This window comes from Cercospora beticola, chromosome 5 (genome assembly GCF_033473495.1).
Source record: "Cercospora beticola chromosome 5, complete sequence".
Lineage (NCBI taxonomy): Eukaryota > Fungi > Ascomycota > Dothideomycetes > Mycosphaerellales > Mycosphaerellaceae > Cercospora > Cercospora beticola.
The window spans coordinates 588,789-614,308 of NC_088939.1; the positions used below are offsets into that span (position 1 = coordinate 588,789).

Genomic DNA, 25,520 nt, shown 5'->3' on the forward strand with positions numbered 1-25,520 from the left:
GCGCCACACCATCTGAGCCAGCTTGGACGAACAGCAACGCAGCTGTACAGTTGCACAAATGCACCGGGCAGTCAACCTCTCATTGCCTCGTCCTCCTGGTACATGTCTGAGTCGTCATAGCCCAAGGCCTCTCTGCAAGAGATGAGCTGTGACCTGCGCGGCGTGGACGGATTTGGCGTTGCAGACTGCTGGGTAGTAGCGTCCTTCTGAGTCACGCCGAACATCTCGATGAAGTTGATGGGATCCGAAGATTGCCCTGCTGAGCTTTCTGTCACGGCCATGGCATCTTCAAACTCGGTTGCGACAGGAGTGTACATTTCGTAAGGATCTTCGTTCTCCTCATCGTATTCGAGTTTATCGTCTTGAAGCTCATCTTGATGGAGCTCATCACGTTGGAGCTCATCGTCTTGGCGTTCATCGTGTTGAAGCTCAGTGTGACGGGACTCATCGTGTCGGAACTCCTCGCTAGCATGCTGGCCGCCGTTCGCACTGCTGGCTGGGTCTACTGGCATCGGTGGGCTTGAAGATGTCCCGTGCTGTGAAGAAACGCGAGCAAGCGGGAACTCCAGGTTCGACCTCTCGACAATCGGCTGCAGCTTCGAGCCAGTTTGCCCAATACCGACCTCGCTTTCGCTCTTCGTCTCAATCTGATCTTCATTGTCCATGCTGCAGGCTGTGTCCTGTGGCGAAGGCGATCTTGCAGAGTCCTCACGGGCCTGCAGAGCACGGGCCGGTGGATATTCCAGATACGGCTTTTGGATAACTAGTGTCGCGTCTGTTCCGGAAAGAGGCTGCTCGAATAGCGTGCGTACCACAGCTGCGAATGTTACTGGAGACTGTGAGCCTACCGTGAGCCTCACTCGATCCTCGACGTATGTCGGCAGAGGGAATGGCACCGCACCATCACCAGGAGTGGCATGGAACGTTGTCGCAGGAGTAGCGACCTCATGAGCCAGAGTGGCGCTCGTGTCAACAGTGACAAGCGAAGAGTCGCGTGAGTCTGCAGGGTCATCATCCGGCACCGTGCCAGATTCGTCCGTGCCGGGTAAGTTGCTCACTTGCGTGCACGCAGTCAACAATTTGTCGGGCATGTTCGCAGTATCGCGACTGTCCTCGCGCGAAAGCATGCCCGGCAGGTTAGGCATAGGATCGTCGTAGTCGTCGGCTGCCAATTCAGGCGTCTCCTCAACATCACTGTCATCGTTGCTGCTGATGGTGATTGGTCCCATTTTCTGTGTTGCCGCGATTGCCTGCAGGTAATCAGTGGAAGCCATTAGTGTAAATTTTGAGGTCGTACCATGTTCACAAGATCATCGATTTCTTCTGCTTCCTTCGCACGAAACGCCGACTTGTTAGTTTGTTTGCCTTTGGCTTTGGCCTTGGTCGCGGCCCGCTGACCACCTCGCTTCTTCTTTGTTCGTGAAGGTGGTTCATCCCCAAGTGATTTCAACTTCTTTCTCGGCTTGCCTCTCGCGACCTCTGGCTGCTCGTCTCCAGAATCCTCAGTTGCGTCCGCTTCATCGGTGATTGGGACAGGACGCTTCTTGCGATTCGTCGAAGCAACCAAGTCTTCCTGATCTGGTTGCGTGAGGAAAGGTCGATGTCGATATCCGGGGATCCCGTGGTCCTGCGGGTGGTATTTCTTGGAGTAATTGACAGCTTTCCTCGCTGCCTCTCGAGCTGAGTGGCGGGATGCCTTCGGATCTGGCAGGCGTGGTTCAATCACAAGGGTCTTGATCGTCCTGCGTGGTTCGGCCTCGTCCTGCGAATTCTCGGACGGCTCATCATGGGATGTTTCCTCGCTGAGATCCTCGTCGCTGTCGATCGTCGCAGAATTATCCTCATCCTCGGCCTCGGACATAGCAAGCGAAGCAGACTTTGACTGTCTTCGGGTTGCAGCGCTGTTGGGGCGCGTCACTCTATCCATTGGATGGTACTTCATGTCCTGCATCACTGTTAGAATGATAGGCCCCAGAACCTACGGAATAACACTTGCGTATGAGACATCTTTTCCGAGACCTCGCGATGCGCGAGTAGTGTGCTTCGTTGACGGCGGACTCTTGGTGCCATTGTCATCACCATCTGCAGATTCCACTGTGTGCTTGACGCTGTTATTAATGATATATTTGTCTGGATTCAGACCTCTGAGCGCGCCTGGCAATCTAGGTGATGGTGGGTCTGGCGAGAATTCAATCCGTTCTTGCGTCGGCCTGACTCGTTGCTTGCCAGTTTGTTTCTTGACAGCCATGGCGAGTCTTGTAGGGATGTGTATTGGTTTGGTGTCGCGATTGTGCTGTGTACAGGATTGTACATGGTTGAGGAGGTCAGCTTTCTAGGCGGCAGACACGCTCTTGCCATGGACGCGTCCGAGGAAGGAGTGACTTGGGAAGCTACGCGAACACTTCACTCTTCGTGGCGTATCATCACTACACGAATCTGCGGCGCTCCCTTCTCGCTCATGTTGGTCAATATCACTTTACTCCACGATGCTGCGTCCTGCGGCAGGGCCGCCCCTTGTCGTCGGCACTGGAAGCAAGCCATCTGGAGAAACCGCCACCGAGTCCTCTTCTTACAACTTTGAAAGTATCGCTTGGTCCTGGCGTCTCGGAAATCTGGCTACGCAAGCTGTGAGCGCTCAAGCATGATATATTATCTGCTCAGACAGGCCATAAGACGAAATGCTGTAGACACGTGTCAATTGCGGATCTCCTTGACATCTTCCAACTGAGCGAGGTTCGAAGTTCCCACAGCGATATGAACAGTATCGACGAGCACAACTTCGTGCTCACCGAACGCAAGCACCCGGTAGGCTTTCCGACGAAGCATTGCCTGCTTCAGCTCGGCGGGCGATCCAGCGTGACATTGCACGCCGTTGAGTGAAATGAACAGGTCTAGATGTTGCCCTGAACTATGTCGTGTCAATAGTGGATGAAGAAGAGGGTGGATGGAGTTGTGGATCAAGCATGAGCTTCCTGATCTACCTCCTGCTCAGCCCCAATGCCCGTGCTCCCTATAAGAAAATGGTTCGGCTTGAGATTGACTTTCCACCTTCGTATTGCGGCAACCTTCGTATTACGGCAACCTTCCTCTCACCTCACTTCATGACCGCCCAGCTGTTGCTGTAGTCTGTAGTAGAGAGAAGCTCGTGGAACTAGTTCGTACCTGCAGGTGGGTGGAAAGCTTGTCTGTTTGTTGCATTGCATCATCCGTTGCTGCCTCAAAGCTCCTCATCCAACACCATAAACTCTACACTTCCGCAAGACTCTCACAACTCACTGCAGTACAATACGTATTCACCGATACAGTCCTCGATCATGGCAGTCGAACCAGGAACGCGCAACAAGCGCTTCGTCCCACTCGGTAAGGCATCACTTCTCCGCCAAACGACCAGCAACTTACTTACAAACCACCAGAAAACAACCCTGAAGTAATGACCTCTCTCCTCCACAACCTCGGCCTCTCCCAATCCCTCTCCTTCCACGACGTCTTCTCAATCGACGACCCCGACCTCCTCGCCTTCGTCCCACGCCCCGCGCACGCCCTCCTCCTCGTCTTCCCCGTTTCCCAAACCTACGAGAAATTCCGACACGAAGAAGACAGCTCCAAATCCGAATACACAGGCAGCGGCTCTTCCGAACCGGTAATTTGGTACAAACAAACGATTGGGAATGCCTGCGGTCTCATTGGCCTTCTCCACGGCGTCAGCAACGGACAAGCGAGAACTTACATTCAACCCGGCACGGCGTTGGAAGATCTGGTCAAGAAGGCGGAGCCATTAGATCCGGTGAAGCGAGCGGTGTTGTTGGAGGAGACGGAGGCTTTGGAGACGGCACATCAGGCTGCGGCTGCGACGGGCGATACGCAAGCGCCGAGTGCAGATGACAGTATTGATTTGCATTATGTCTGTTTCGTGAAGGGGAAGAATGGGAATTTGTGGGAACTGGACGGCAGGAGGAAGGGACCGCTTGACCGAGGCAGCATTGGAGAGGATGAGGATGTGCTGAGTCCAGCGGCGCTAGAGAAAGGCGTAAGAGCGTTTTTGAAGAGAGAGGAAGAGGCTGGGGGCGGAGAGCTGAGGTTCAGTTTGATCGTACTGGCGGAAGCACTGGATTGAGGGGCCAGCCAAGTGCTGTATGAGGGCAAGAGAATGATAACGATGATATGATATGACACAAGAGCTTTTGGGAAGCAAGCGGGATGTAAGTACGTCGACATCAGCTACAGGCCGGCTGCGCTCCCTGCGGCTCCAGCTCTGATAGAAGTGCTGGAAGAGCAGCTCATCACCATGCGCACATGGTCCGCACCAGGAAGCTTGGAACAGAGATGACGATATTAACCTGAACATGCGGGTATCTTACCACGCCAATGAAGGCAGCCGTCAAGCTCTACACTGCACACTTCTACGCCATACACATGCGCTCTGTTTGCCATACATGCCCTCCGCTATGCAACGAAAGTCAAAAAAAAAAGAGTTTCCAACGCCAACCGCTCATGCCGCGTTATACAAAGTTCATCTTCGAGCCTGTTCTTCAGCCTGTTCCTCAGTGCCCTCCTCTCCCTCCTCTTCAGGCTCCGGCGGAGGCGGATTGTCCTTCCCCGCCAGCTCAGGTCCAATGTAAAGGTCTTCACCCTCATAGGCACCACACATGGCATTCCACGGCACATAATCTCCGTTGTCCACCCAAGCTCCACCCTTCTCATCTTCCAGCTGCGGTCTCGCGTGCGTAACGACAGGAACAGCACCTCGCCAATTCGTCCCGGCAGCTTTCGCGAAGACGAATTGTCCTTTTCGGAGCCCACTCTGCTTACCTGTGGTCCCGCTGCTTAATACATGCTCTTTCTTTTTCGTGGCTTTCAGGAGCTCTTCGCCGTACGGGTGGAACCACATTCGCGGCCACCAGCGGTCTCGGATACCTTTGTCGCCTGTGACGTGGAAGAGAGGGAAAGCTTCTTTCGTGACGAGGTTGGTGCCCAGATTGGTCTCGGTCCACGATTGGTTCTTAGGCATGTCTGTGGGTTCATCTGCTGCGGCGAAAGGAGGATCCGTCTCGAGAATGTCGTCGGTGAGTTTGATTTTGTCGATGCGAATGTCTTTGACCCATCCGTCGGCCACTTCACCTCCTCCGAATCGATCGTCTTGCGGAATGTCTGGGTACGTTTCGCTCGTCAGATTGAAGCGCATCCAGGTAAGGTGCTTCTCAAATGCAGCTGCTGTTTGGAACATCTCTGTCCTGTAGTCGAGGCAAATATGATACTCCGTTCTTCGGCCCTTGGGGATCTCAGGCATGATACCCTTCACGCCCTCAAGCACTTCTGGTGCTTTAAAGTCCCCATCACGTAGACGCCTTCTCTGGATTTCCTGCTCAGCCCACACTTCGGCAAAGTAGAGTTGATCGCTATTTCGGAACTCATAGTTCGAATCGTACCTTCGGCTGACCATGTCCAGTGTGGCCGCGAAGTAGTCTCGAAGGTCACCTACTGGTCCCATGATTGTACCACTATTCAGCCATCTTGGTCTGGCAGTAAGCATGATAACATCGGTGGCAGGACCAAACGAGTCCTTCGGCAAAGGTGACTCCGGCACTGCCCAACTCGCGGGATCATCGATTCCTTGCGGCCAGAAGATCTTATCCGGTCCCACGACGATGGAGTTTCGAACGTAGTCACCTCCGTGATATTTGCCAAGCAACCCTTGTTGCCTTAAGCGCTCGTCATTTTGTTTAATCACGCTGTGGTACCTCTCAATCATGACCTCTGGTCGCAATTGAAGCCAGATGTCGTACGCGTCGAGTAATAAAACCAGATCATTGTCGGCACTTGGAGGCAGAGAGCGCAGGTAGGTCAAGGTCTCTGTGATCTTGAACAAATGCGACTCGGAGCCATTGTACATTCCTCGTCCATCCCAACCGATGAAGATGGGTTCGGGATAGCCAGTCACTGCTGCTGATAACAGAAGTCGACAAAAGTGCAAATTCGGCCCCGTTGCAGGAAGAAGCAGATGGAAGGCTCTTGATCGCGAGGCATGTTTGATGTAGCTTAATGAAACGTCTTTGATCTTTGTAAAGTGGTATCCAAAGAGAAACGGAAGCAGCAAGATGCCAAAGGCCACGGCCGTCAAGAAGGCGAACCGCTTGTTAGCGATCATCGTCGCGACTGTCGAGCGGAAAGGAGGGGAAGCGGCGTTGTTCCTCGTCGTTGCTGCATACGCTTCTTGTGGAGTTGTGCGTGCATTTGCGGACGGCAACAGAAGGGCAATCGGGCTCCGGCAAGGTGTTGCGGGTCCAGTTTTCTAGCCAGTTCTAAAGAAGGAAAGGCCCGTGAAGAAGGCGGTGGCTGATTAGTATGTTCTTGTTCGACTTTGCTCGCCAAGCGCAAAAGGATGGCAAGCTGGTGAGCAGTCTCCGCCTACCAACAAAGGACGTAAGAAGTGAAGTTACACGAGGAAGGATCGCCGACACTGGCACCAGCGGTTGGCGGCGCGTGCAAGCAAACGACGACTAACACCTAGCGACGGGCCATGACTGAGGGGAGGCGAGTCGCGACGATGCGGACGAGTGAGAGTCGGCGTGCGGATTCCACACCCGCGGGCTGCTGACATTGGCGGTGGATTCGCTCGAATAGCAGCCTCTCTGCTTTGTGCATGGCCGCATAGACCCAGAAATGCCATCTTGCCGCCAAGCGAGGGGGCCTCGTCATCGGCTGTTGTTTCCCTCTTGCCTCATGTTCGGCGCGCAGGAGGATCAGGAGGTCAGACCACAGCGCCTACAGTGTTGATTGCAATGCCGTGCATGGGGGGTCGATATCTCGCACGTATCGCGTCCATTCCGATGTTCGGCTGCACTATAGGTTGTCAGTAAGTGTAGGCCCCGGTTCTACTAGTCAAGCAAGCTGCAGTAATACCAACCCCCGGCAGCAGCCAAAATTTCTAATTCAAGGATTCGGCCTGTCTCATGTCGTAAGCGCCGATCATGGCCGCCACGGCGAGGGGCGTTCGCTTTCGGCTTCACCTCGAATGTTCACGAACAACCAGGACTCACCTCAGGTACGAGCGCTACCTCCTTCACCAAGACATAGCACCCACCTTGCCAAGTACACCAACTCCTTCAGTGGACCCTACACAACACATGCATGTTCCTCCTGCGGGAAAAATGAGATGCCGTGAACCGGACCAAAAGTCTCAGCATGGTGCAAGGATATGATATAAAGTGACGACACTTGGGCTGACCGAGTGGGCCGATAGCAAAGTGCTTGCTGGATCAGCCGGGTTCGGCTTGCACGTTAAAGCTTGGCGAATGCTTAGATTTCAATGACCTTTTCCGGTTGATGCGTGATGCATCGGGTGGTTTTCGTGTGGCTTTCACAAAGTTTCATCCAGAAGTTCGGCTGCTGTTCCTTACCAGGCCCGGCCCCTGCCGCAGGAGTAGCAAGTGCTGACGCGGACTGCTGTGTTTGATACCAGGCCTATAAGGAACGCTGTGCTGCTGTGCTACCTATTATTATGCTGGGATTGCCTAATGACTGCGTGAGCAGTATATCCCATCGCAAATCTATGTCGCCAAGTTCCAAAGAATATTCACATCATGAATTGAGGCCATCCAGCGACCTTCGGAGTCGAAAACCGCCCATGTCCAATGCAAACGTCTAGCGCAACGTTCGAGAGGTCTGGAATCCCGTGGAACCATTACGCGCGTCTCGATTCATGTGTGGTGTGCGAGATGCTGTGTCATCCACATTCCACCTCAAACCTGGAGCGTACGCTAAGCTCAGATTCATCGAGTGGTCCCGATCGACAATGTGCGCAACCCCATCACATGCGACCCCATGGGTTGCAAGTTTCATCACCCAGCGGAGAATCTTTGGGGCGCTGAGTCCGCTGACCTCACCGAAAGATCCGTTCACCTCCGGGTAAGCGTGCGAATCTTGATGCAAGAACATCTACAAGCGTCGCTGCCGAGCACCTGGCTTGCCAATGCACTCGACAGTGAACCCCAAGCTCGCAAGCTTCTGGCTGTCCACAACGTTGCGTCCATCGAAGACTAATCTCGGCCGTTTCATCGAGCTGGCAATTTGAGCCCAGTCTACCCGCTTGTTGGCTGGGTCGATGGGGTCGACATATTCTGGACGTTCACGTTCAGTGGACGCCGGTGTCCCAATAGCACTGTCCAAGAACTCACTTTCCGCCTCCGAATTGGACGAGGAATCGGAGTGACCGTTTGCTTGCGTGTACGTTGTTTGTTTCGTGCCGTTCGACTTCTCTGCCACACGATCGGTCTTGAATTCGTCCCACTCGGTAAGGATGACCACGGCACTGGCGTCGGCGCATGCAGAGATTGCGTCAGGATAGACAGTGACGCGTTGCTTGACCACGTCAGGTCGGTGCTCACGAATCAGATCCTGCTGAATTGTCGCTTCTGACACCTGCGGATCGTAGATTGCAATCTTTGCGCCTTCAGCAATGAGCTGGCCAACGATTGTGATCGCGGCGCTCTCTCGTGTGTCGCCCGTATTCTTCTTGTAAGCGAAGCCTAAGATGGCGATCTTCTTCAGGCGAAGAGTGTTGTATAGTCGTTTTGTTATCCTCTTAGCGAACCGCTCTTTCTGATACTCGTTGATGTCTACCACCGACTTCCAGTATGCGGAGACCTCGGGAAGGTGAAGGGTCTCAGCGATGTATGCTAAGCTGAGAACATCCTTCTTGAAACATGAGCCTCCGAAGCCTGCCGATGCCTTGAGCATCTTGGGCCCTATTCTGGTATCTTGCCCAACGGCAAATGCAAGCTCTTCGATGTTCGCTCCTGTAGCTTCGCATATTGCGCTCAAGGAATTGATGCTGGAGATTCGTTGCGCAAGCATGCAGTTGGCAGCAAGTTTGGCAAGCTCTGAAGACCAGAGATTGATCGTGATAATGCGATCCCGTGGCACCCATGCAGCATAAACGTCCGCCAAAGCTGTGGCTGCCACGAGCGATCTCTCGTCCTTGTGCGAACCGATGAGTACTCGATCAGGCTTCATCAGATCGTTCATCGCTGTGCCCTCAGCCAAAAATTCCGGGTTCGACAGAATGTCGAAGTGAACATTGGGCGCAGCATGTGCGTCGAGAATCTCTTGAATGTTGTCCGCTGTTCCACATGGCACTGTGCTCTTCTCAACAATAATCTTGTCGCTTGTCGCGACCTCTGCAATGTGTCGTGCAGCCGATTCAACGTATGCGAGGTCCGATGCTCCTCCTGCACCAAGACCTTCCGTCTTCGTAGGAGTGTTGACAGCGATGAAGATAAGGTCGGCCTCGTTTATCACGCCGGAAACGTCGGTCGAGAAGTGCAAGTTCGATTGGCGACGGCCATCTTTGCAGTCGCGGGCGACTTCGACGACATCGAAAAGGCCAGGCTCGTAGATGGGCAGGGCGTTCGATTTCCAAGCCTGGATGCGGTCTTCACTCAAGTCGACGACCGTTACGGTGATGTCTGGGTTGTGTTGCGCAATGACCGCGCTGGTGGGTCCGCCCTATCGTAAATGTTAACCATGTCAGGTACGGGATCAGCTTCGAAGAAACTGACAACATAGCCTGCGCCAATGCAGCAGATCTTCTTCACCGTCTTGCGGCTGCCTTGAGCGGTAACAACGGTTGGAGCCATATTAACGAATGTGGGTTTCTCAAGAGGAAACGGTCGAGCAGCGCCAAAGAGTGAACATGAACAGACCCCCTGGTCGAGATGACTTTCCAAGAGCCGCGGCGGTTGTGAAGAAGGGTCGCGGGGTTAAAAGTAGCGCGGAAGCCACCAGTTGAGCTTATCTGGAAAACGTGGGTGGTTGAGACTTGTGGCTGGAAGAGACTGCCACAGCAGCTGCAGCTCTGTTTGGGGGTTGTACTTGTAAAACGATTGCCCGCAGCTCCGGTGTTCGCGTGATTGCTGGGCTGGAGCATAAGGCTCGTTCAGATGCTGGTTCGTGCAGAATATGTGCCACAGCGTTGGGCGTGGCGTCGTCACGAACAAGAATTCTTTTCGTGGCTCCAAGACCCCCAAGTGCTGGTGCTGCTCGGCTGCTTGAATCCTTCTCCTCAGGGGTAACGGAGCTACTGTGCCTTTATCGGATGCCACGCTTGCTGGGACAGGATCCACGGAGCGGCTTCTCCTTCCTGCTCACAGGGCACCGCAGGCATCATCTCACTCGTTGCTAGAGATCGGAAGACACTCCGCACATTCGGCGGGCCACGCTTCGTATTTCGGGAGCGCGCGATTACTGAAGGGAGAAAAACCTGATGCGCGCAGACTCTTGGGCCCCACGTTGCTGCAGTCGCCAAGAGCGCAAGGCCAGCGCGCGGACGGGTGGTCGGCAGGAGGCGGTGGGGCGCGAGTATCGCTTCGAGGCGTTGGCACGGGTGGCGGCCATCGTGTCATTTGTATGCGGATTGCGGTGAAGGGGAGCGTACTGCAGTCGCCAATCGTGCCCGCCGTGCCATCGTGGGAGTGTGATTCGCAAGGATGCGCGTCGCGTCCAAAGAGTGCAACGGCGAAGGAACATCCAGCATTGGCTTATCGGCAGCCGGTGCGAAGAGCAGTAAAAAGTGTCAGACCACAGCCACCCACAGTGGATCTGGCTGTGGCACTCGCGGCTTTTCGCGGAACGCTTGGCTCGCAGCCCTGCCGAGAGGCGCAGAAATCAGCCTGACACTCGTGCTCGCGCTACCGCTCAAGTACCATCTGGACCTTCCGATTGGAGTCCACCACCGTCGTATTGGTCCAGCAGAGAGCGAGCTGTTCCTTCCCTTCATCTTCTTCATTATGTTTATGCTAGCGGCATGAATGCCAAGTATCGGCTGAACGCAGGAGACAACCACTCACATATCACAGCCGAGTCCCGCGTGCGACGAGCAGCGATTGCACCCAACAAGCATTCAGCCTCTGTCATCAGCGCAGCCGTGCGATCCGCACGCCTCACTGACCTTGGCCCGCTCGGATCTTCCTGCTTGCAAGTAGCCACTTTGCATTCGTAATATCATGAGAGACAACCAACGACTTTGATCATCACTTGGACTGGCCAGCTTGGGACTTCTCGATGGATGCGCAACGAGAGAGGGAACTCCATGATTCCATGGACACGGACGGAGTGCCGGAGAATCACGAGCTCCTCGATAAGGATGAACGCGATGTAGAATCGCAAGAACAACCGAACGCCACACCTCTGGAATACACGGTATCAACCAGCAAGAAGCTCACTTATCTCGGCCTCTATTTCCTCCTCAACCTCAGTGTTACACTATCCAACAAGGCCCTTCTCCGCAATGCCTCCCTACCATGGCTACTCACATTCTCGCATACCTTCGCGACATCAATAGGATGCTCGATGCTCCTGGCAACAGGCCAGATGAAGCTCTCGAAGCTAACACTACGAGACAACCTCATCCTTGTGGCATTCTCAACGCTTTTCACAGTAAACATTGCCATCAGTAACGTTTCTTTGTAAGTGCACCAGCGTTTGCTGCCATGTCTGTACTAATGCATTACAGGGCCCTGGTATCTGTACCTTTCCACCAAGTCATGCGAAGCACATGTCCCGTCATGACCATATTTATCTACCGCGTGGCGTACGGCCGGACTTACGACCACGAGACATATCTTTCGATGATCCCCCTCATCATCGGAGTAGGCCTGGCTACCTTCGGCGACTACTACTTCACCGCGATCGGGTTTACACTTACGCTGCTTGGCGTGGTACTTGCGAGCGTCAAGACAGTGGCTACGAATCGCCTCATGACCGGGAACCTGAAATTGCCAGCAATGGAAGTGCTATTCAGGATGTGCCCACTGGCTGCAATTCAATGCCTCTTCTACGCCGCCGGAAGCGGTGAATTTGCAAAGCTACGCGAATACTCAAACGAAGGAGCCTTCTCGACAGGCATCCTGGTCTCCATTGTTGGGAACGCTGCCATGGCATTCGGCTTGAACCTCGTATCTTTCCAAACAAACAAGGTCGCCGGAGCCCTCACGATCAGCGTATGCGGAAACGTCAAACAATGCTTGACGATTTTACTCGGCATCGTTCTCTTCAACGTGCAAGTTGGGATAGTAAATGGATTTGGCATGTTGGTTGCCACAGCTGGCGCTGCATACTACTCGAAAGTCGAATTGGACCGGAAGAAGGCTGCATCATAATTTGCATGTGTGGGCATTTGCATTTTTTGATTCAATTGTGGCGGATACCCAAATATGGCATTGCATTTTGCATAGGTAGGAGTTGGCAGCAGTAAAGCTCTCAGGACAGAGTCGATAGAGACAGAACCACCAGAGGATACAGTCTCCGTTTGAAAACATCATCACGTCCTTTGCCCATTGGCAGAGAGGTATGTTGCGTTCGTTCATTCCATTGCTGAACAGCCACTGATCTGACGTCGTGGATCGCGATAGCCAAGAAATCATCCTGAAGGATGGTTACACAGCATGACTATACGAGCGATACGTTGCCAAGCATAGAAAACACTGGTGGCTGTGTGCTGTGTGCCACAGATTAGCAAGACCCATACGCAAGGCGCCTGCGGCTGAGAGCGCAATCCTTCACGGTACGGTATACAACCGCGCCGGAAAGAGCTGAACATGCTGCCTGATCCACTACATCACTGCAACCACAATCACACGCGATAACTGTAACCTCACAAACCAACCAAACGCAGAAGCGCCACAGACTGCGATACAAGTTTCAGACATAATGCCGACAGGCCGAACCGTCGGCATCGCACTAGGAGTCACAACCGGAGTCGCAGTTCTATTTGCGATTTTCATGCTTGTGAGGAAGAAGCATATTTACATTTCTTTTATTCCTGGATTGGGAGAGTCGAGAGATAGACTTGCGGCTAGAACGGGACATCAAGGGAGAAGATTGAAGGGGAAGAATAATGTGAGGTCAGTGGAGGTGCCTTTCGGGCAGAAGTTGCAGGTTTATAAGGGGCCTGAGGTAAGAGGTGGTGAGGATGTTGAGAGAGGTGAGGGTGGGGATGTGAGGGAGGATGGAAGGTGAGGATGGACTGGACTGGACTGACCCGGAGTCTCGAGTGAGCTTGAATTTCAGGATCGTAGTACGCCAAATGCTTCCTGAAGACTGGCTCTTTCTCAGGTCTTCGATGATAAATCGAATAGCCAGTGCCCTAGCCCAGCGGAGAGGGAAGCTCGGAAACTGGCAATAGCGGAAGGTCTGTTCTACCGATCACACCAGCCTGCGAGTTGGGTCCCTCTGCAAAGGCAAGCACCAAACGCGTTGAATGAAGCGGCAGCGGCTTCCAACCGCAAAAGGCAGGAGAGCGCCTGCGATGCACCAAGAAGAACTTCCCACGCGAAAGACCGCACCTGCGTATTTCACCTCTCCGCCTTCTCTCCTGGCAACGCTCTTGCAGTATCAACATCGAGGAAAGCACAGGAGGATGGACTGCCATACACCTTCGGCCTCCCACCTCCTCCTGTCTCTCCCACACCACATCTTCATCACCAGAAGCAAACGACTACAGCGCTATTCAATCACCAGCTCTAGTCCATATTTCAACAGAAGACAAAGCCAGTTGAAACCTCGGGTCAGGACTTTCCCACTTCGCTGTCGTGTGTTCAATTCACTGACGTGCTTCGGAACCACAGTCAAGATGGTCGGCATCAAAGCGGCAGCCTTGGCGCTTTTCACACTCCTCGGTCTCGCAGAGAAGAACAGCAACGACAAATCAGGCGACAAAGTCGGCCTGGAGTGCCTGAAGTACGATGACAAGGAGCAGACCAAATGCCGCACTTGGCGATTCTCCAAGCACGCAGAAGCAATGGACTTGGAGCGCGAAAAAGCAGACTGCGCGTCGCAATGCCGGTCGTTGGGAGAGGAGTGCCGCCTGCGCGCGCGATACGAGCTTATCGAGGGTGTTCTGGAATTGGTCGGCATGTATTGTAGACCAGTGGCACCGGAGGAAGACGTCAAGATGCCCGTTGGGGCCCCGATTCTGCCCATTTATCATGGGGAGTTGTGATCATTCGTTGTGGTGTGGGTATTGGGCCTGAGAGTCAAGTTGTGTATGACAACCTCGTTCGTTATGGGAAGATAGACGTCTAACGATCACTTTTTCGCTGCTGTCATCCGATACCATCTCTGTCTCAGAACATGGAAGGCTCTCTGTTCTCAACCTGGCCTACTACACAGTGGCACCGCAAGCTTGCCAGAATCCAGAGTCATGTCGAGTTTCAGTGTCATCTTGTTTGTGTGAGTTGACGGACGCCCTGTACTCGTGCCTCTTTGCAATGCCCACCCATCGTGAGATAGCCTCGTAGGCTCTGCGCTCGGAAGTAAGCAAACTTCGGCGAGAACGTTGTGTACTGCCGGAAAGCAAAACAAAGATTGAGACTGCGTACTCATCTGCCCGGGGAAGTCGAGTGCCATTTCGATGCTCGTGTCTTCGCCTTGTGCAGCATAGCTAAGGCGCTCTGTCTCGACAAGCGACGCAGCTGCGTAATTGATTTCGTAAGAGAGAAATTGCACAGTGAGCGTATTTCCTGGTTTCCATTCTGCTGTTCGCAATTAGGATGAGTGACAGCTATCAAAAGAAACTCTGAGCGGGATCTGAAACCGGACTCAATTCTTGGTTGCTGTGTACCTTCATTGTCCAACCTGTCCTGTCTTTCCATCATACATTCATTGCACTGTCATTGCCATATCCTGTATCCTTCTCAAAGTTCATCTATCGCACGACACCGTCAGACGAAGCTCCAACGGCCTGCTGTCCGATCTGCTGCTGACCACCCTGGTTGGCGTAAGCGGCCTCGCGCGCGAGCTGCTCCTCGGTCTTCTTGTTTCCGTGCATGATGAGCTTGTTCAGAAAGCTGCCTGGCTTGCCCATGTCGTGGCCGTCGGCCTCGGCCTTTTCGATCTCGCGATGGAGGTGGCCCGTAGTCTCCTCATCGACATCGGAGGCGTTCTCGTAGTCATCGGGGTTGGCTTCAAAATGTCAGTACAGTGTAGCTGCTGAGGCATTGGCATTGTTGCATACCGTCTTTATCGCGAATGGACAACTTTCGCTTGATCTTGGCTCGGATGTTCTGCATGTTGGCTTTGAGTTTTGGGGGTTGCGGTGTGAAGAGGCGGGGTCGATTGTTCCGCGGCGAGAGTCAAGTAGAGGTTGTTTGGGCACGAGGCTGGCGGATGGCGCTGGCGCTGTGAAGGATGACCGCGTGTGATGTCAAGCGCACTCTTTGTGTCGAAAGGGATCGAGCAGCACTGGCAAAAGAGAGGGCGAGTGGTGCTGCATCTTATACCACGCCGGCAGTCCAGAACCCCAGGTGGCAGCTGTCCAAGGTGGGCAGTTGCATCATGCAGGTGCAGTGGACGGACAGCTCCCCACCTTTGCCTTCACGAATGTCTCGCCTCTCTCAGCCACGAGATGCGGTCAGGCCGCGCCCTTCCAGAAACCTGCCTGAATGAGACGTCCGCCGACACATGCCCGCTGGTGTCAGGCATCATTCTCCAGCCAACCACGCCTTCGCCGCCGGCCTCGAGGATGCACGAATCTCACCCGCGAGCGTCGTAAATGCACGAGGATCGGATCACACGCGTCGCTGTGGCTGGATCTGGAGCTTCCAAGTCGCGCGTCCGGATTCTGGCAGACGATCTCTTGGCACCGACCGGCCGTATTCTCGCCATTCTGAGTCTGGGATCACTGGGCAACCAATTGTCAGCGTGGTGATCAGGTCGCGCCGACGCCAGAGCGCGACAGGCAGCAGCCGCTGCAGACCACGAGGAACATGCTGCACGAAGTGCTGCTCGCCTTGTCCGGCCATCCGTCGCCGCTCTTCAACTCGACAACAAATGGGGCCAAGGACGACTTCCCGCTGCTATCCCCTTCAGAAGCCGCACTTCTCAAGTCCATAGGCACGCTTTCCGAACTGCATCGCAAGCTCAAACGACATCTCGAATTGATTGCGTCTACGCATGAGTCTGTGATATGTCGCGCCGTGGCTGCCTCCATCCAGCAAATGCATCTGGGCAGGTTCCAGAAACACATCTTGCAGGTCGAGGAGAAGATACTGAAGAAAGATGCGAGCCTTGTAGGCGCCTACGAAATCGTTCCTCTGGCTTCGGTCGTGGCTGAATTCGATGATTGGCACCGGGTCATGAATTGGTACTGGCAAGTCGCGTGCTTCATGCTCGATCCAAATGGAAAGAACAGTAGATGCAATTCAGCCCGGCTCATCGACAAATTGCGATTTTCGATGCAGACCGGCTATCCAGAGGTCGAAACTGCTGCCACCGAACTCACGCGAGTGGCGGAAACGTCGTGGCTACGACAGCTGACATCGTGGATTGTGCATGGAAAGCTGCCTACGTATGGCGCCAGAGACTTCTTCATCAAAATCGAGGGCTTGGAAGAGCCAAAGTACTTGAAGGAGAAGACACTTCTGCCTGCATTCGTGACGCCCGGCACTGCTGCATCTATACTCTTCATCGGCAAGTCTCTACATCAAGTGGCTCACCATCGGCGGTTAAGTCATACAACTTCCTCTTCATCAATTTCTTCAATCAGCGATAACGAGCTCGCAACAGCTCATCTGAGTCAACTCTCATCCCTTACCTTACCACTCATGCCAGCTCAATTCTCTCGAGCGATTGCGGAGATTCGGCAGTCACTTTCGCGAAACGTGCTACAACGTTTGTTGCCACTCAACGAGACGACCAGACTTTTGAACTGCCTACAGCGATTCTTCTTGCTTGGCCAAGCAGAGTTTGCAAGCGCGCTCATTGCGGAAGCTGAAGAGCGGGTGAAGGCTCGGCAGCAGAGTATGGGACGTCTGCTGGCGCAAGATCCTGTGAAAGCGTTGCAAGGCCTTTCTATAAAGGACGCGGAGCTCAGTCAAACATTGCGTCAGGTTTGGAGAACTCTGATGGCACGAGAGGAGCATGCCGAAGACGAAGTGCTGGACTTTGGACAAGCAAACATATCTCTAATCAACCCAAGAGCAGCAACATCGCGTCCGTCTACTGCTGATGGGCTGGAGGGGGAAGTTCCCCAGCTCTCGCCGGTGTCGTTCAACAACCTCCTCTTTCCGAATCCCACCGAGCTGAATCTGCGGATCACACCACCCATGGATCTGTTCCTTTCTTCAAGGGACATTGAGACGTACTCTTCCATCAACTCGTACTTACTTGCCATCAGAAGAGGGCATCAGAGACTGAGCGAACTTTGGCGTCAATCTTCGGTGAGAAGAGTTCTGCATTCATCTCGCGTTCAACATGCTGCCTACCGAGAGAGGGAAACAGAGCGTGCAGCCGCATCGAGAAGTGTGTGGGCGACTTGTAGCGCTGCAATGCTTCTTTTGTCTGAGACATCCGCATTTTTCGAGGGCGAAGTCGTCAGAGGCTCTTGTGATCATTTCAAGCAATGGGTCGAACAGTCGGCATCGGACCCTCGAAGCTCAACACGGAGCGTGGACTCGACACAGCGTGATGAGCTCACGCAGCGTGATCCGGAGACATTGGCACTAGGGCATCGCCTGTTCCTGGCATCTTTGATCTACGCACTCTTACTCACTGACTTGTCCTACACGAAAGAAATACGTTCTATGCTTGGCAACGTCGACAATCTGGTCGCATACTTCACCCGACTTTTGGGCATTCAGCAAAAGGCCGATGGTGAAGAGGAGGCGACGGGCGAAGTCTCACCCCATCTGCTCGACGAAGAGCAGAAGATTATCTTGGAGCTCGAACGTGCGAGGGACAAGGTGGACATGGATGTGAAGACGGTCATCAGCAGACTCAGGCAGCTTGATCAGGAGAGAGTTGGGTCAGCAAGGTATTTGGATTTCAAGGCTGCCCAAAGAGGAGACTTTGAGATTTGGAAGGGTGGCGGAGTGGATCGTCTACTCATGAAGCTGGAATTCGGTCGCATGATGGACGACTATGCCATTGCGAGGGGGGATACTTTCTAGCTGTCGTCAGGCAATGAGGCTCCAGTAGGACCATTTATCCAATCAGAACGCTCTATAGGTGAGCGGGGACAGCCGGCGCTAGCTCATGTTTCCCTCTTTTTGGACTTTTCTCGAAAGTCCAACCTTCCCTCGAACTTCGACATTCAGTGCCAAGGCTTCATCGCGGACTCCGATACCCAGTGTTCGAGTGCTGCCTAATGCCATTCGCGCACGAGTGACCAGATGAATGTCACGCGCTCATTTGGCTGAAATCTGTAGGCTTTTGACTTCGAAACGTGCCAATCTCTCGTACACGACCATTCCGTGACCAACATCATGGCTGAACCGAACCTCCTGCAGAGCTCCGAGAATCCGCCTGCGCGACCGTCGTACATCTTGAGAGGTCACACTGCGCAGATACATGCGGTGCACTTCTTTCGCGGTAACACTCGCTTGCTAACAGGCGACGCGAGCGGCTGGATTGTGCTTTGGAGTGTTTCCTCGAAGCGAGCCGTTGCTGTTTGGCGACCACATACCAGCACAATTCTTGGAGTTGGCAGTTGGAATGATGACAAGATCATAACGTGAGTCGCATATCAAGTCTTGTTCACAAGAGTGCTGACAGGACATGCAGGCATGGCCGAGACAGCAAAGTCCACGTCTGGCGATTGCGTGAGGACGACGAAAAGGACTTTTCGAAAGTGCTACCGATTGATAGCACGGACTCCACAGAACACAAGCAGCCATGGCTCTTACACACTCTACCTGTCAACGCGCTGAACTTCTGCTCCTTCAGCATGATTCATGCTCCCAAGGAAGGAACACGAGATCTCCCCACGGAAGGTATCTTGCTCGGCACACCTGGAGTGCAGGATGGAAGCATCAATGTCACCTCTTTGCCATCCCAAAATCGAATTGCTACAATTCCTGCCCCGAAAGAGGTGCAGAATGCTGGCATGGTCATGGCTGTTGGACTCGTGTTCGCCTCTCCTCCTAGCACGAACTCCAATCGAGACCTTCTTGTCGTTGCTGGCTATGAATCCGGACACGCATGTATCTGGTCTCAGCCATCATCGAAGTCCGGTGCGCCCGCGAAATGGCAGTGTGTGTACAGCGCAAAATCTCACGCCCAGCCTGCCCTCTCTCTGGACATTGCAACCGGTTCAGGAGTTTTCTATACTTCTGGCGCTGATGCGATTATTGCTCGACACCCTCTCGATCCAAAGGCCGGGTCAGATACAAAGACGCTTCAGACCAAGCATGCGGGTCAACAAGGACTGATAACTCGCGACGATGAGAAGATTTTCGCAACTGCAGGATGGGACGGCAGGATGAGAGTGTATTCTACAAAAGGGTTCAAGGAACTGGCTGTGCTGAAGTGGCACAAAGGAGGTTGTTATGCGATTGCATTCGCCGATGTCACCAGCCACGATGATGATGGCGGCGAACAGAAGGCTATTGCTCAGAGAAAAATGACGGTCGAAGAGAAGAGAGACGAGAAAGCACGAACGACGCACTGGTTGGCAGCTGGAAGCAAAGATGGGAAAGTCTCACTGTGGGATATCTACTAAGCACCTTACTGCTCACCAACATCAGTTGATGTCTTTCTTCGGCTCTTCCGACAACGACTCATGCGTCTCTGCGATTTTACGAATCCCTGCTTCTGGATCAATGACCGAATTACCTCGACTGGCTGCCGTCACCAGATCAGGATTCTCCTCCTTCAAACGCTTGAAGTTCGCTTCGGCATCCCAGACCCAAGGACTGTCTGCTGCGAAAACGAGATCCATCTCCTCGAGCGTTCTCTGGTTTGTCTCTGGGTAAAGAGCCCATACCATGGGAATGGTGATCACATTGCAAGCGCCGAAGATGTAGAGCGTCTTCTCGCCAATCGCGCTGAACATTACGGGGCAGAGTAGCGTCAGCCAGCCGTTCCCGATAGACCAGCCGACGACTCCCCAGGCGTTTCCTTTGGCACGGACTTCGAGAGGGAAGATCTATGGAAGGTCAGCGAGTCCTACTACACCGGTAAGAACAAAAAGAGAGCATACCTCGGCCGGGTACAGCCATGGTACAGTCAGCCAAGTCGCACCAAACACCGAAGTGAAGATGAAAACGAAGGATGCTGCTGCGATGCCATATGATGTGGCACTGGATTCATTCCCTGCTGCTCGAGCATCGATTCCACCTCTTGACATCCCGCCTGCTAGGAACATGGCTATTCCCATCCCCACGGATCCCCAGTACAGAGTCCATCTTCGACCAATGCGATCAAGAGTGAATACGCAGATGAGTGTCGACATCATGTAGAATACGTTGTTTAATCCGGACAACCACTGGGACTTGCCCCCTGAGAAACCAGCAATGCGGAATATCGTAGGTGCATAGACCGTGACGCCTGCAAAGGTGTTAACAAAAGTTGCATCTGATCACTTCAACTCGGACCCGATGTCATTCACTCACCAGCAATACCAATCCACTCTTGCATGATCTGCAGCCAAACGACCAACTGCACTCTTCTCGCCGTGTGCAGCTTGCCAGAACCAATTCCAAACAGCATTGAGTAGTAGCTGTTCCTGCTCGCAGTCTTGCGCTCATGCACAACAATGTTCTTGATATCCTGGAACTCAGCATCGGCCTTCGCTTGTCCCTCGGCGTCTTCTCCTCTCAATCGTCCCAGGATATACCTCGCCTCCTCATTTCGATCGACCTTGACCAGCCACCTTGGACTCTCCGGGAAGAACCATACTGAACCCAGCAAAACCAACAACGGAATAATCTGAAACGCCACCGGAAACCTCCAGCGAAACTGCGAAGCCCCCCCATCTATGAAGGACAGCCCATACTCCAACCAATACGCCACCACAACCCCAAAAATATTCAACGTAAACTCAATCGCAATGAACTGTCCCCGACTCGTATGCTCCGCCGTCTCCGTCGCCCAAACCGGCACAATCGCATTCAAAATCCCCGTCCCAATTCCATTCACCGCTCTCGCACAAATCATCCAATTGGCATTTTGCGCACTACATTGTAATGCTGCGCCGAAAATCGCCCAGAGGGCTCCGAAGGCTATGGTTTTGATTCGGCCTTGGAGGTCGCCGACCCAGCCTCCCAAAAGGCAGCCGAAGAGGGTTCCGAGGTAGTAGACTGAGACTATGCCGCCTTGGAGGAGGGAGTCGGTTATTACGGGGTCGTTGGTGAGGGGGTCGATGTAGCCGAATTTCATGAGGTCGATGTAGTGTTTGCTGTTGTTGACGCCGCCCATCATTCCTGTGCAGGGAGTGTTAGTGGAGAGAGTTTTCGTGTGGACTGAGATGGGAGGAGGGCGAACCTTGATCGTAGCCGAAGAAGAAGATCGATAATGCTGCGATGGAGTTGATGGCAAAAAGGAGCTTGCTCTTTTCGAAATACTTCGCGACGCGGAAGCCTTTCATTTGGTCCATTGTGGTTTGCCGGGTTGTGAGTCTGCGAGAAGCAGACTGCTATTGAGAACAATCAGGACTAGGTAACGATGAGAAGTACGTTCAAGTAGGAGAGCACTGCATCAGGTGAGCAATGAGGAATTGAGGAACAAAAAGTCGCGAGAAGCAGTCAACACGCGAACACGCGGAATACCACACTCTCCACTTTATATATACTTTCCTCTTTCTAATGTACAGGAAACCGGAACGCGCATCATAGCCACGCGAGGAGACATCGTAAGGTAGCACAGAAAGATGCAATGCAAAGTGGTACCGCAGATGTTCCAACGTCAACGACTGGTCAGGAAACGCATTCTGCCAAAGAATAGTGTTGGATCATCTCAAAGAGGAAAGCCGGAGCAGCAGCCATCGTGAGGTTCTCCACTGGAGAAAGTATGGGAGTGGAGTATTGAAAAAGTGGAGAGAGAGCTTGAGTCTCTGACGATCGCGGCGGTTGACGGCTTTTGGTCGGGTGGTGCGGCTTCTGCAGTCTTGTTTGGATATTCACGTTCTTGGTTGTGCTTGGTAGGACTTCTTTTGTATGCACAGTGTTGGCTTTGTCAATTGTAGAGAATAATTGGAAGATAGTTGTGCCTGTAGAAGCTGAGAAAACAATATGGTACTGGAAGCAAGCGCAAGAGGGCATGAAAAATGTATGTCAGCTTCCGGATCTACAATCTGCTGTAGAATGCATTGTGGTTTTACTTCTCACTCTAATCCTCCCGACCACCTCATCTTAAGTTATTCATGCCAGAATATCGGGCTCTCACCTTTCTCTGCAAGGTCCTCTACTATTAACGGTGGTTGCTTCTGTATCGATAGGCGGGGGACCAATGAGCTTAGTCTACTGCGTCGACGGCGGAGACCAGCAGCATCAAGACCAGTCTCCTGTCTACTTCGAGTGTTAACCTCATCTCTCGAAGCGTATTGCCCACTCTTCGAGCTTGGACCTTGTGTGGGCGTATGAGCACGAGAAGGCGCAGTTCCAGAGACATGTCCTCCCTCGGCTGTCTTGAATCTGCTCTGCCTTCGAGGATCCAAGGGCGGAGGAATTCTGCTCTGCTTTCGAGGATCCAAAGGCGCCGGAATAGCGGACTCACGAGTCATCGGCCTGTCACTTATAGGAGAACCCGCATCTGACATGTTCCCGGACCCAAGCCAGTAGCCTAACTTCTCAGAGACCCAGCGAGTAATAGACTCTGCTGTTGAAGGCCGCTCAGCCTGAGAGTTGTGCCAGGGATTGTAGTTTGACCAAGATCTTACGGGAGCAGGCCGACCATTGCTTTGCTCATCTTTGATATCATTCCTACCCATATGCGTAGGACTCGGTTCCGAAGGACTGGTTTCTTCTCTGACACTGACAGGTCCGTTTCGTAGTATAATCCCACGCAAACTTTCTGTCCCGCTGCTCCATGACCCCGATGACCAGGATTGATCTGATGACCAGGATCGATCGCTCCTTAGCTGGGATGTCGTCTGGCGCTGCAAAGTGGGAGCTTTGGTGTGAATGGCTGTATCGTCTTCCCGCACGGAGTCTGATCGAGCGCCGCCAAACAAATTGCGCAGCCAAGTAGCGGCCCGTTGGAGAGGAGGCCTTCGTGGTTGTGGGTACGGATCAGTGACTGGAGCACGATTGATGATTACATCGCCGTTGTAATCAGATACTGCCCAATCGTCAAATTTCCTGCTGATTTCCCGTTGTTGTTGTCTGGTGGCACTCTCTAGTGCTCTTACCCATAGCTGTGCCTGATCTGCTTCGCTGCTGCCTGGAAATTCCTTACGAGTCTTCCTGAGCCACTTCAGCGCGCGTGCATCACTTTTGTGGATAGAGTCCGGAGAGTACGCAAATTGGGTCAGCGCTACGTAGAAGTAGCATCGTGCTACGGTGCCCTTTGCGACTTCTTTCTTGTGCTGCTGCGCCAGGGCAAGAGCATTTCGTGCAGACCTCGTCAAGCCTGTGCACTCGTATTCTGCCAGGTCTGTTTTACTTTTGCCTTGTCTCAACGCCAGCAAGCAAGGTGTCAACATAATGTTGACACGGATCTCGACGGCAAGAGCACGGATATACTGATCATCAAAACTTGAGAAGCCGTCAGATGTTCCAATGCTGCGCGGCGTTAGCGGCCGACCCCAGCTGCCAGATGTGTATAGGCTTTGACGTGCGCCCCTCGCCTTGATTGGGCTGGTCATTTCGGAGGCTGGCTCTCGAAAGATTTCCTGTTGTGGTGACTGCTCCATCCACGGGAATGATTTACGAGGAGCAGATGGGGAATTACCCATGAAGAAATCGTGTCGGAAATTCGGCGGAGTATGAGGGCTGGCTGCTTCCAGCTTGGGCTCAAGTTTGGGTCTTCCGCTATTGATGCCGAGCTCATCATCGTCACGGTGAGCCCGCATTCGAGCTTCGCGTTCTCTTCTATGAGAATCGCCTCTTCGTGGTTTTGACGGCTTTGAAAATGTGCTGTTCGTCCAAGTGCCAGATCCGCGCGCATGTTGACCATGATCATCTTCGCTTTTCCCATGCCAACGACCATTGCTATCTGAGCCGTAGGCTGCATCTCGGTTCTCTTCATATTCATCGCCGAGGGTCTTTGAGTCTGGCTTATGTTTTGATCTCCTTCTCTCATCCTCGTCTTCAGAGCTTGAGGCATATTTCGAGCGCGCGAACTCTCTCTGCCTCCGGGATATGTCGAGTTTGATTTGCGACATTGCGGCTTTCCTGCGTGGAATGTGTTCCCTGCTCCAGCAGCAGAGTGCATATTCGTGGAAGTGCTATACCTACCTGTTCTTTGTTCATGTCCTACAGCTTCGCCGCATATGGTCTTCTTTGTCACGCATGGCTATGCTCTTTGATCTTGAGCTCTGATTCATAATTAGCTGAAGAGACTAGGGAGGTCTTCTTCAAATGCTGGAGGATGTTCTGGAGAACGCGTTTGCACGCATTGCGGCATTTCGGACCAGCTGGAAGAAGTCCTTGACCTTGCATTCGCGACTGCCTCGCGGCACGAGACAGCTGCAGACACAGCAGCGCTTTGCCAACGACATTTGGCCTACTGCTCCAGACTCGGGCGCTGTAGCGACGGGGCGGTCCTTCAGTCCTGCAAGAACGTCAATGAAGGTGAAGTCAGAGCAGCCGCTGGCATCATGCCGGCGCTTCCTCCGCCTCAAGCACGATGGCGAAGCCAAAGGCAAAAGCACAAGCAGTTGGTTCGATGGTTCGTCATGCCGCACAGATCCTGAGCATGGACTTCCCCATGCTTTCTCTCCCACGAGGTTCATTCGTGTTCGCGTGTGAGGACAAGAAGGTTGAATCCTGAAAGTTTCGTTCAGAAGAAGAGCCGTGCGAGGGACTGGTGCCACCGACGCCATCATCTTCTGTGCATCGATCGCATCTTACCATCGCGACAGACTCACGTCGTCATGTTCAATGAATATTACTCATGCGTTCCGCGGCGTAAGTAGAGAAGTCATTGTATGTGACAGATGTTCGTCATACCTGTCGTAATGCGCAGTCAGTTCCTGCCGCAGCACTTGCCAGGTCCCAAAATAGGCCGCAGATACTTTCTCCCAAGCGACGGCTGCAAGTGCGCTGCGCAACAGGAGTGCATGAAGCAGCACAGTCTGACCGCGTCGTGCATACGATGAGCAAATCCTTGGGCAGTAACGCACCAACGAGCACGACTAAGATGGGGCTGAAGAAGGCAACACCGAAACGTTTCACATGTTGCATGCACGAAAGATGACTCAAAATTGCATACTGCATCCGCAAGCACAATTGTCGCAATCCTTCAGCAGCGGAGAGTCTCAGCCGCGGCGCCTACGATGCACGTCTTGCGCATGAAGATGGCCGCCCAACCCACTGCATTCCTCCCTACGCACTGTCAGGCTCGAAACACACCGCAACAGCAGCAAGGCCACCGGTGAATCCAGGAGAAGACAAGGCAACAGAGCTGAAAACACCGAGAAGAAAAAGATCACCTGTCGATAACAAATCACCACGCAAGACACCCTCTCCCTTTCTCCTTCCTTCCCGCACAGCGCAACAGCCGCCCTACACGCGCTCAGTCGCCTTGCCGCCCGCCGCCTTGCATGCTGCGAACACCTCTCCAAACACAGCAGCACAACATCACAGCGC

At 53.4% G+C, this 25,520-nt stretch overlaps 12 protein-coding genes across 12 annotated transcripts; 5 read left to right on the forward strand and 7 right to left on the reverse strand.

The window, feature by feature from the left end:
* Window positions 1-71: 71 nt before the first annotated feature.
* RHO25_007471 (uncharacterized protein) lies at window positions 72-1,861 on the reverse strand (the record flags this gene model as incomplete). The annotated part of the gene is made up of 2 exons (XM_023599657.2): window positions 72-1,250; window positions 1,298-1,861. 2 exons carry the CDS (start codon window positions 1,859-1,861, stop codon window positions 72-74), a joined length of 1,743 nt encoding a protein of 580 aa, XP_023448825.2.
* A 117-nt stretch (window positions 1,862-1,978) lies between these two features.
* Window positions 1,979-2,248, reverse strand: RHO25_007472 (uncharacterized protein; the record flags this gene model as incomplete). Its single annotated transcript, XM_065602949.1, has 1 exon — window positions 1,979-2,248. The coding sequence occupies one exon, from the start codon at window positions 2,246-2,248 to the stop codon at window positions 1,979-1,981; it is 270 nt and encodes an 89-aa protein (XP_065459021.1).
* A 1,066-nt stretch (window positions 2,249-3,314) lies between these two features.
* Window positions 3,315-4,114, forward strand: RHO25_007473 (uncharacterized protein; the record flags this gene model as incomplete). Its single annotated transcript, XM_023599658.2, has 2 exons — window positions 3,315-3,360; window positions 3,414-4,114. 2 exons carry the CDS (start codon window positions 3,315-3,317, stop codon window positions 4,112-4,114), a joined length of 747 nt encoding a protein of 248 aa, XP_023448607.1.
* A 396-nt stretch (window positions 4,115-4,510) lies between these two features.
* RHO25_007474 (uncharacterized protein) lies at window positions 4,511-6,145 on the reverse strand (the record flags this gene model as incomplete). The annotated part of the gene is made up of 1 exon (XM_023599659.2): window positions 4,511-6,145. The coding sequence occupies one exon, from the start codon at window positions 6,143-6,145 to the stop codon at window positions 4,511-4,513; it is 1,635 nt and encodes a 544-aa protein (XP_023449771.1).
* Window positions 6,146-7,935: 1,790 nt separating this feature from the next.
* Window positions 7,936-9,635, reverse strand: RHO25_007475 (uncharacterized protein; the record flags this gene model as incomplete). The annotated part of the gene is made up of 2 exons (XM_023599660.2): window positions 7,936-9,504; window positions 9,558-9,635. The coding sequence occupies 2 exons, from the start codon at window positions 9,633-9,635 to the stop codon at window positions 7,936-7,938; spliced, it is 1,647 nt and encodes a 548-aa protein (XP_023449220.1).
* A 1,423-nt stretch (window positions 9,636-11,058) lies between these two features.
* Window positions 11,059-12,155, forward strand: RHO25_007476 (uncharacterized protein; the record flags this gene model as incomplete). Its single annotated transcript, XM_023599661.2, has 2 exons — window positions 11,059-11,462; window positions 11,510-12,155. 2 exons carry the CDS (start codon window positions 11,059-11,061, stop codon window positions 12,153-12,155), a joined length of 1,050 nt encoding a protein of 349 aa, XP_023449231.1.
* A 1,472-nt stretch (window positions 12,156-13,627) lies between these two features.
* RHO25_007477 (uncharacterized protein) lies at window positions 13,628-13,996 on the forward strand (the record flags this gene model as incomplete). Its single annotated transcript, XM_023599663.1, has 1 exon — window positions 13,628-13,996. The coding sequence occupies one exon, from the start codon at window positions 13,628-13,630 to the stop codon at window positions 13,994-13,996; it is 369 nt and encodes a 122-aa protein (XP_023449236.1).
* Window positions 13,997-14,701: 705 nt separating this feature from the next.
* RHO25_007478 (uncharacterized protein) lies at window positions 14,702-15,065 on the reverse strand (the record flags this gene model as incomplete). The annotated part of the gene is made up of 2 exons (XM_023599664.2): window positions 14,702-14,958; window positions 15,011-15,065. The coding sequence occupies 2 exons, from the start codon at window positions 15,063-15,065 to the stop codon at window positions 14,702-14,704; spliced, it is 312 nt and encodes a 103-aa protein (XP_023449402.1).
* Window positions 15,066-15,761: 696 nt separating this feature from the next.
* Window positions 15,762-17,942, forward strand: RHO25_007479 (uncharacterized protein; the record flags this gene model as incomplete). Its single annotated transcript, XM_023599665.2, has 1 exon — window positions 15,762-17,942. The coding sequence occupies one exon, from the start codon at window positions 15,762-15,764 to the stop codon at window positions 17,940-17,942; it is 2,181 nt and encodes a 726-aa protein (XP_023449403.1).
* Window positions 17,943-18,257: 315 nt separating this feature from the next.
* RHO25_007480 (uncharacterized protein) lies at window positions 18,258-19,492 on the forward strand (the record flags this gene model as incomplete). Its single annotated transcript, XM_023599666.1, has 2 exons — window positions 18,258-18,505; window positions 18,556-19,492. 2 exons carry the CDS (start codon window positions 18,258-18,260, stop codon window positions 19,490-19,492), a joined length of 1,185 nt encoding a protein of 394 aa, XP_023449404.1.
* Window positions 19,493-19,513: 21 nt separating this feature from the next.
* Window positions 19,514-21,367, reverse strand: RHO25_007481 (uncharacterized protein; the record flags this gene model as incomplete). Its single annotated transcript, XM_023599667.2, has 4 exons — window positions 19,514-19,918; window positions 19,973-20,319; window positions 20,385-21,194; window positions 21,256-21,367. 4 exons carry the CDS (start codon window positions 21,365-21,367, stop codon window positions 19,514-19,516), a joined length of 1,674 nt encoding a protein of 557 aa, XP_023449405.1.
* A 759-nt stretch (window positions 21,368-22,126) lies between these two features.
* RHO25_007482 (uncharacterized protein) lies at window positions 22,127-24,094 on the reverse strand (the record flags this gene model as incomplete). Its single annotated transcript, XM_023599668.2, has 1 exon — window positions 22,127-24,094. The coding sequence occupies one exon, from the start codon at window positions 24,092-24,094 to the stop codon at window positions 22,127-22,129; it is 1,968 nt and encodes a 655-aa protein (XP_023449321.1).
* Between the last annotated feature and the right edge of the window lie 1,426 nt (window positions 24,095-25,520).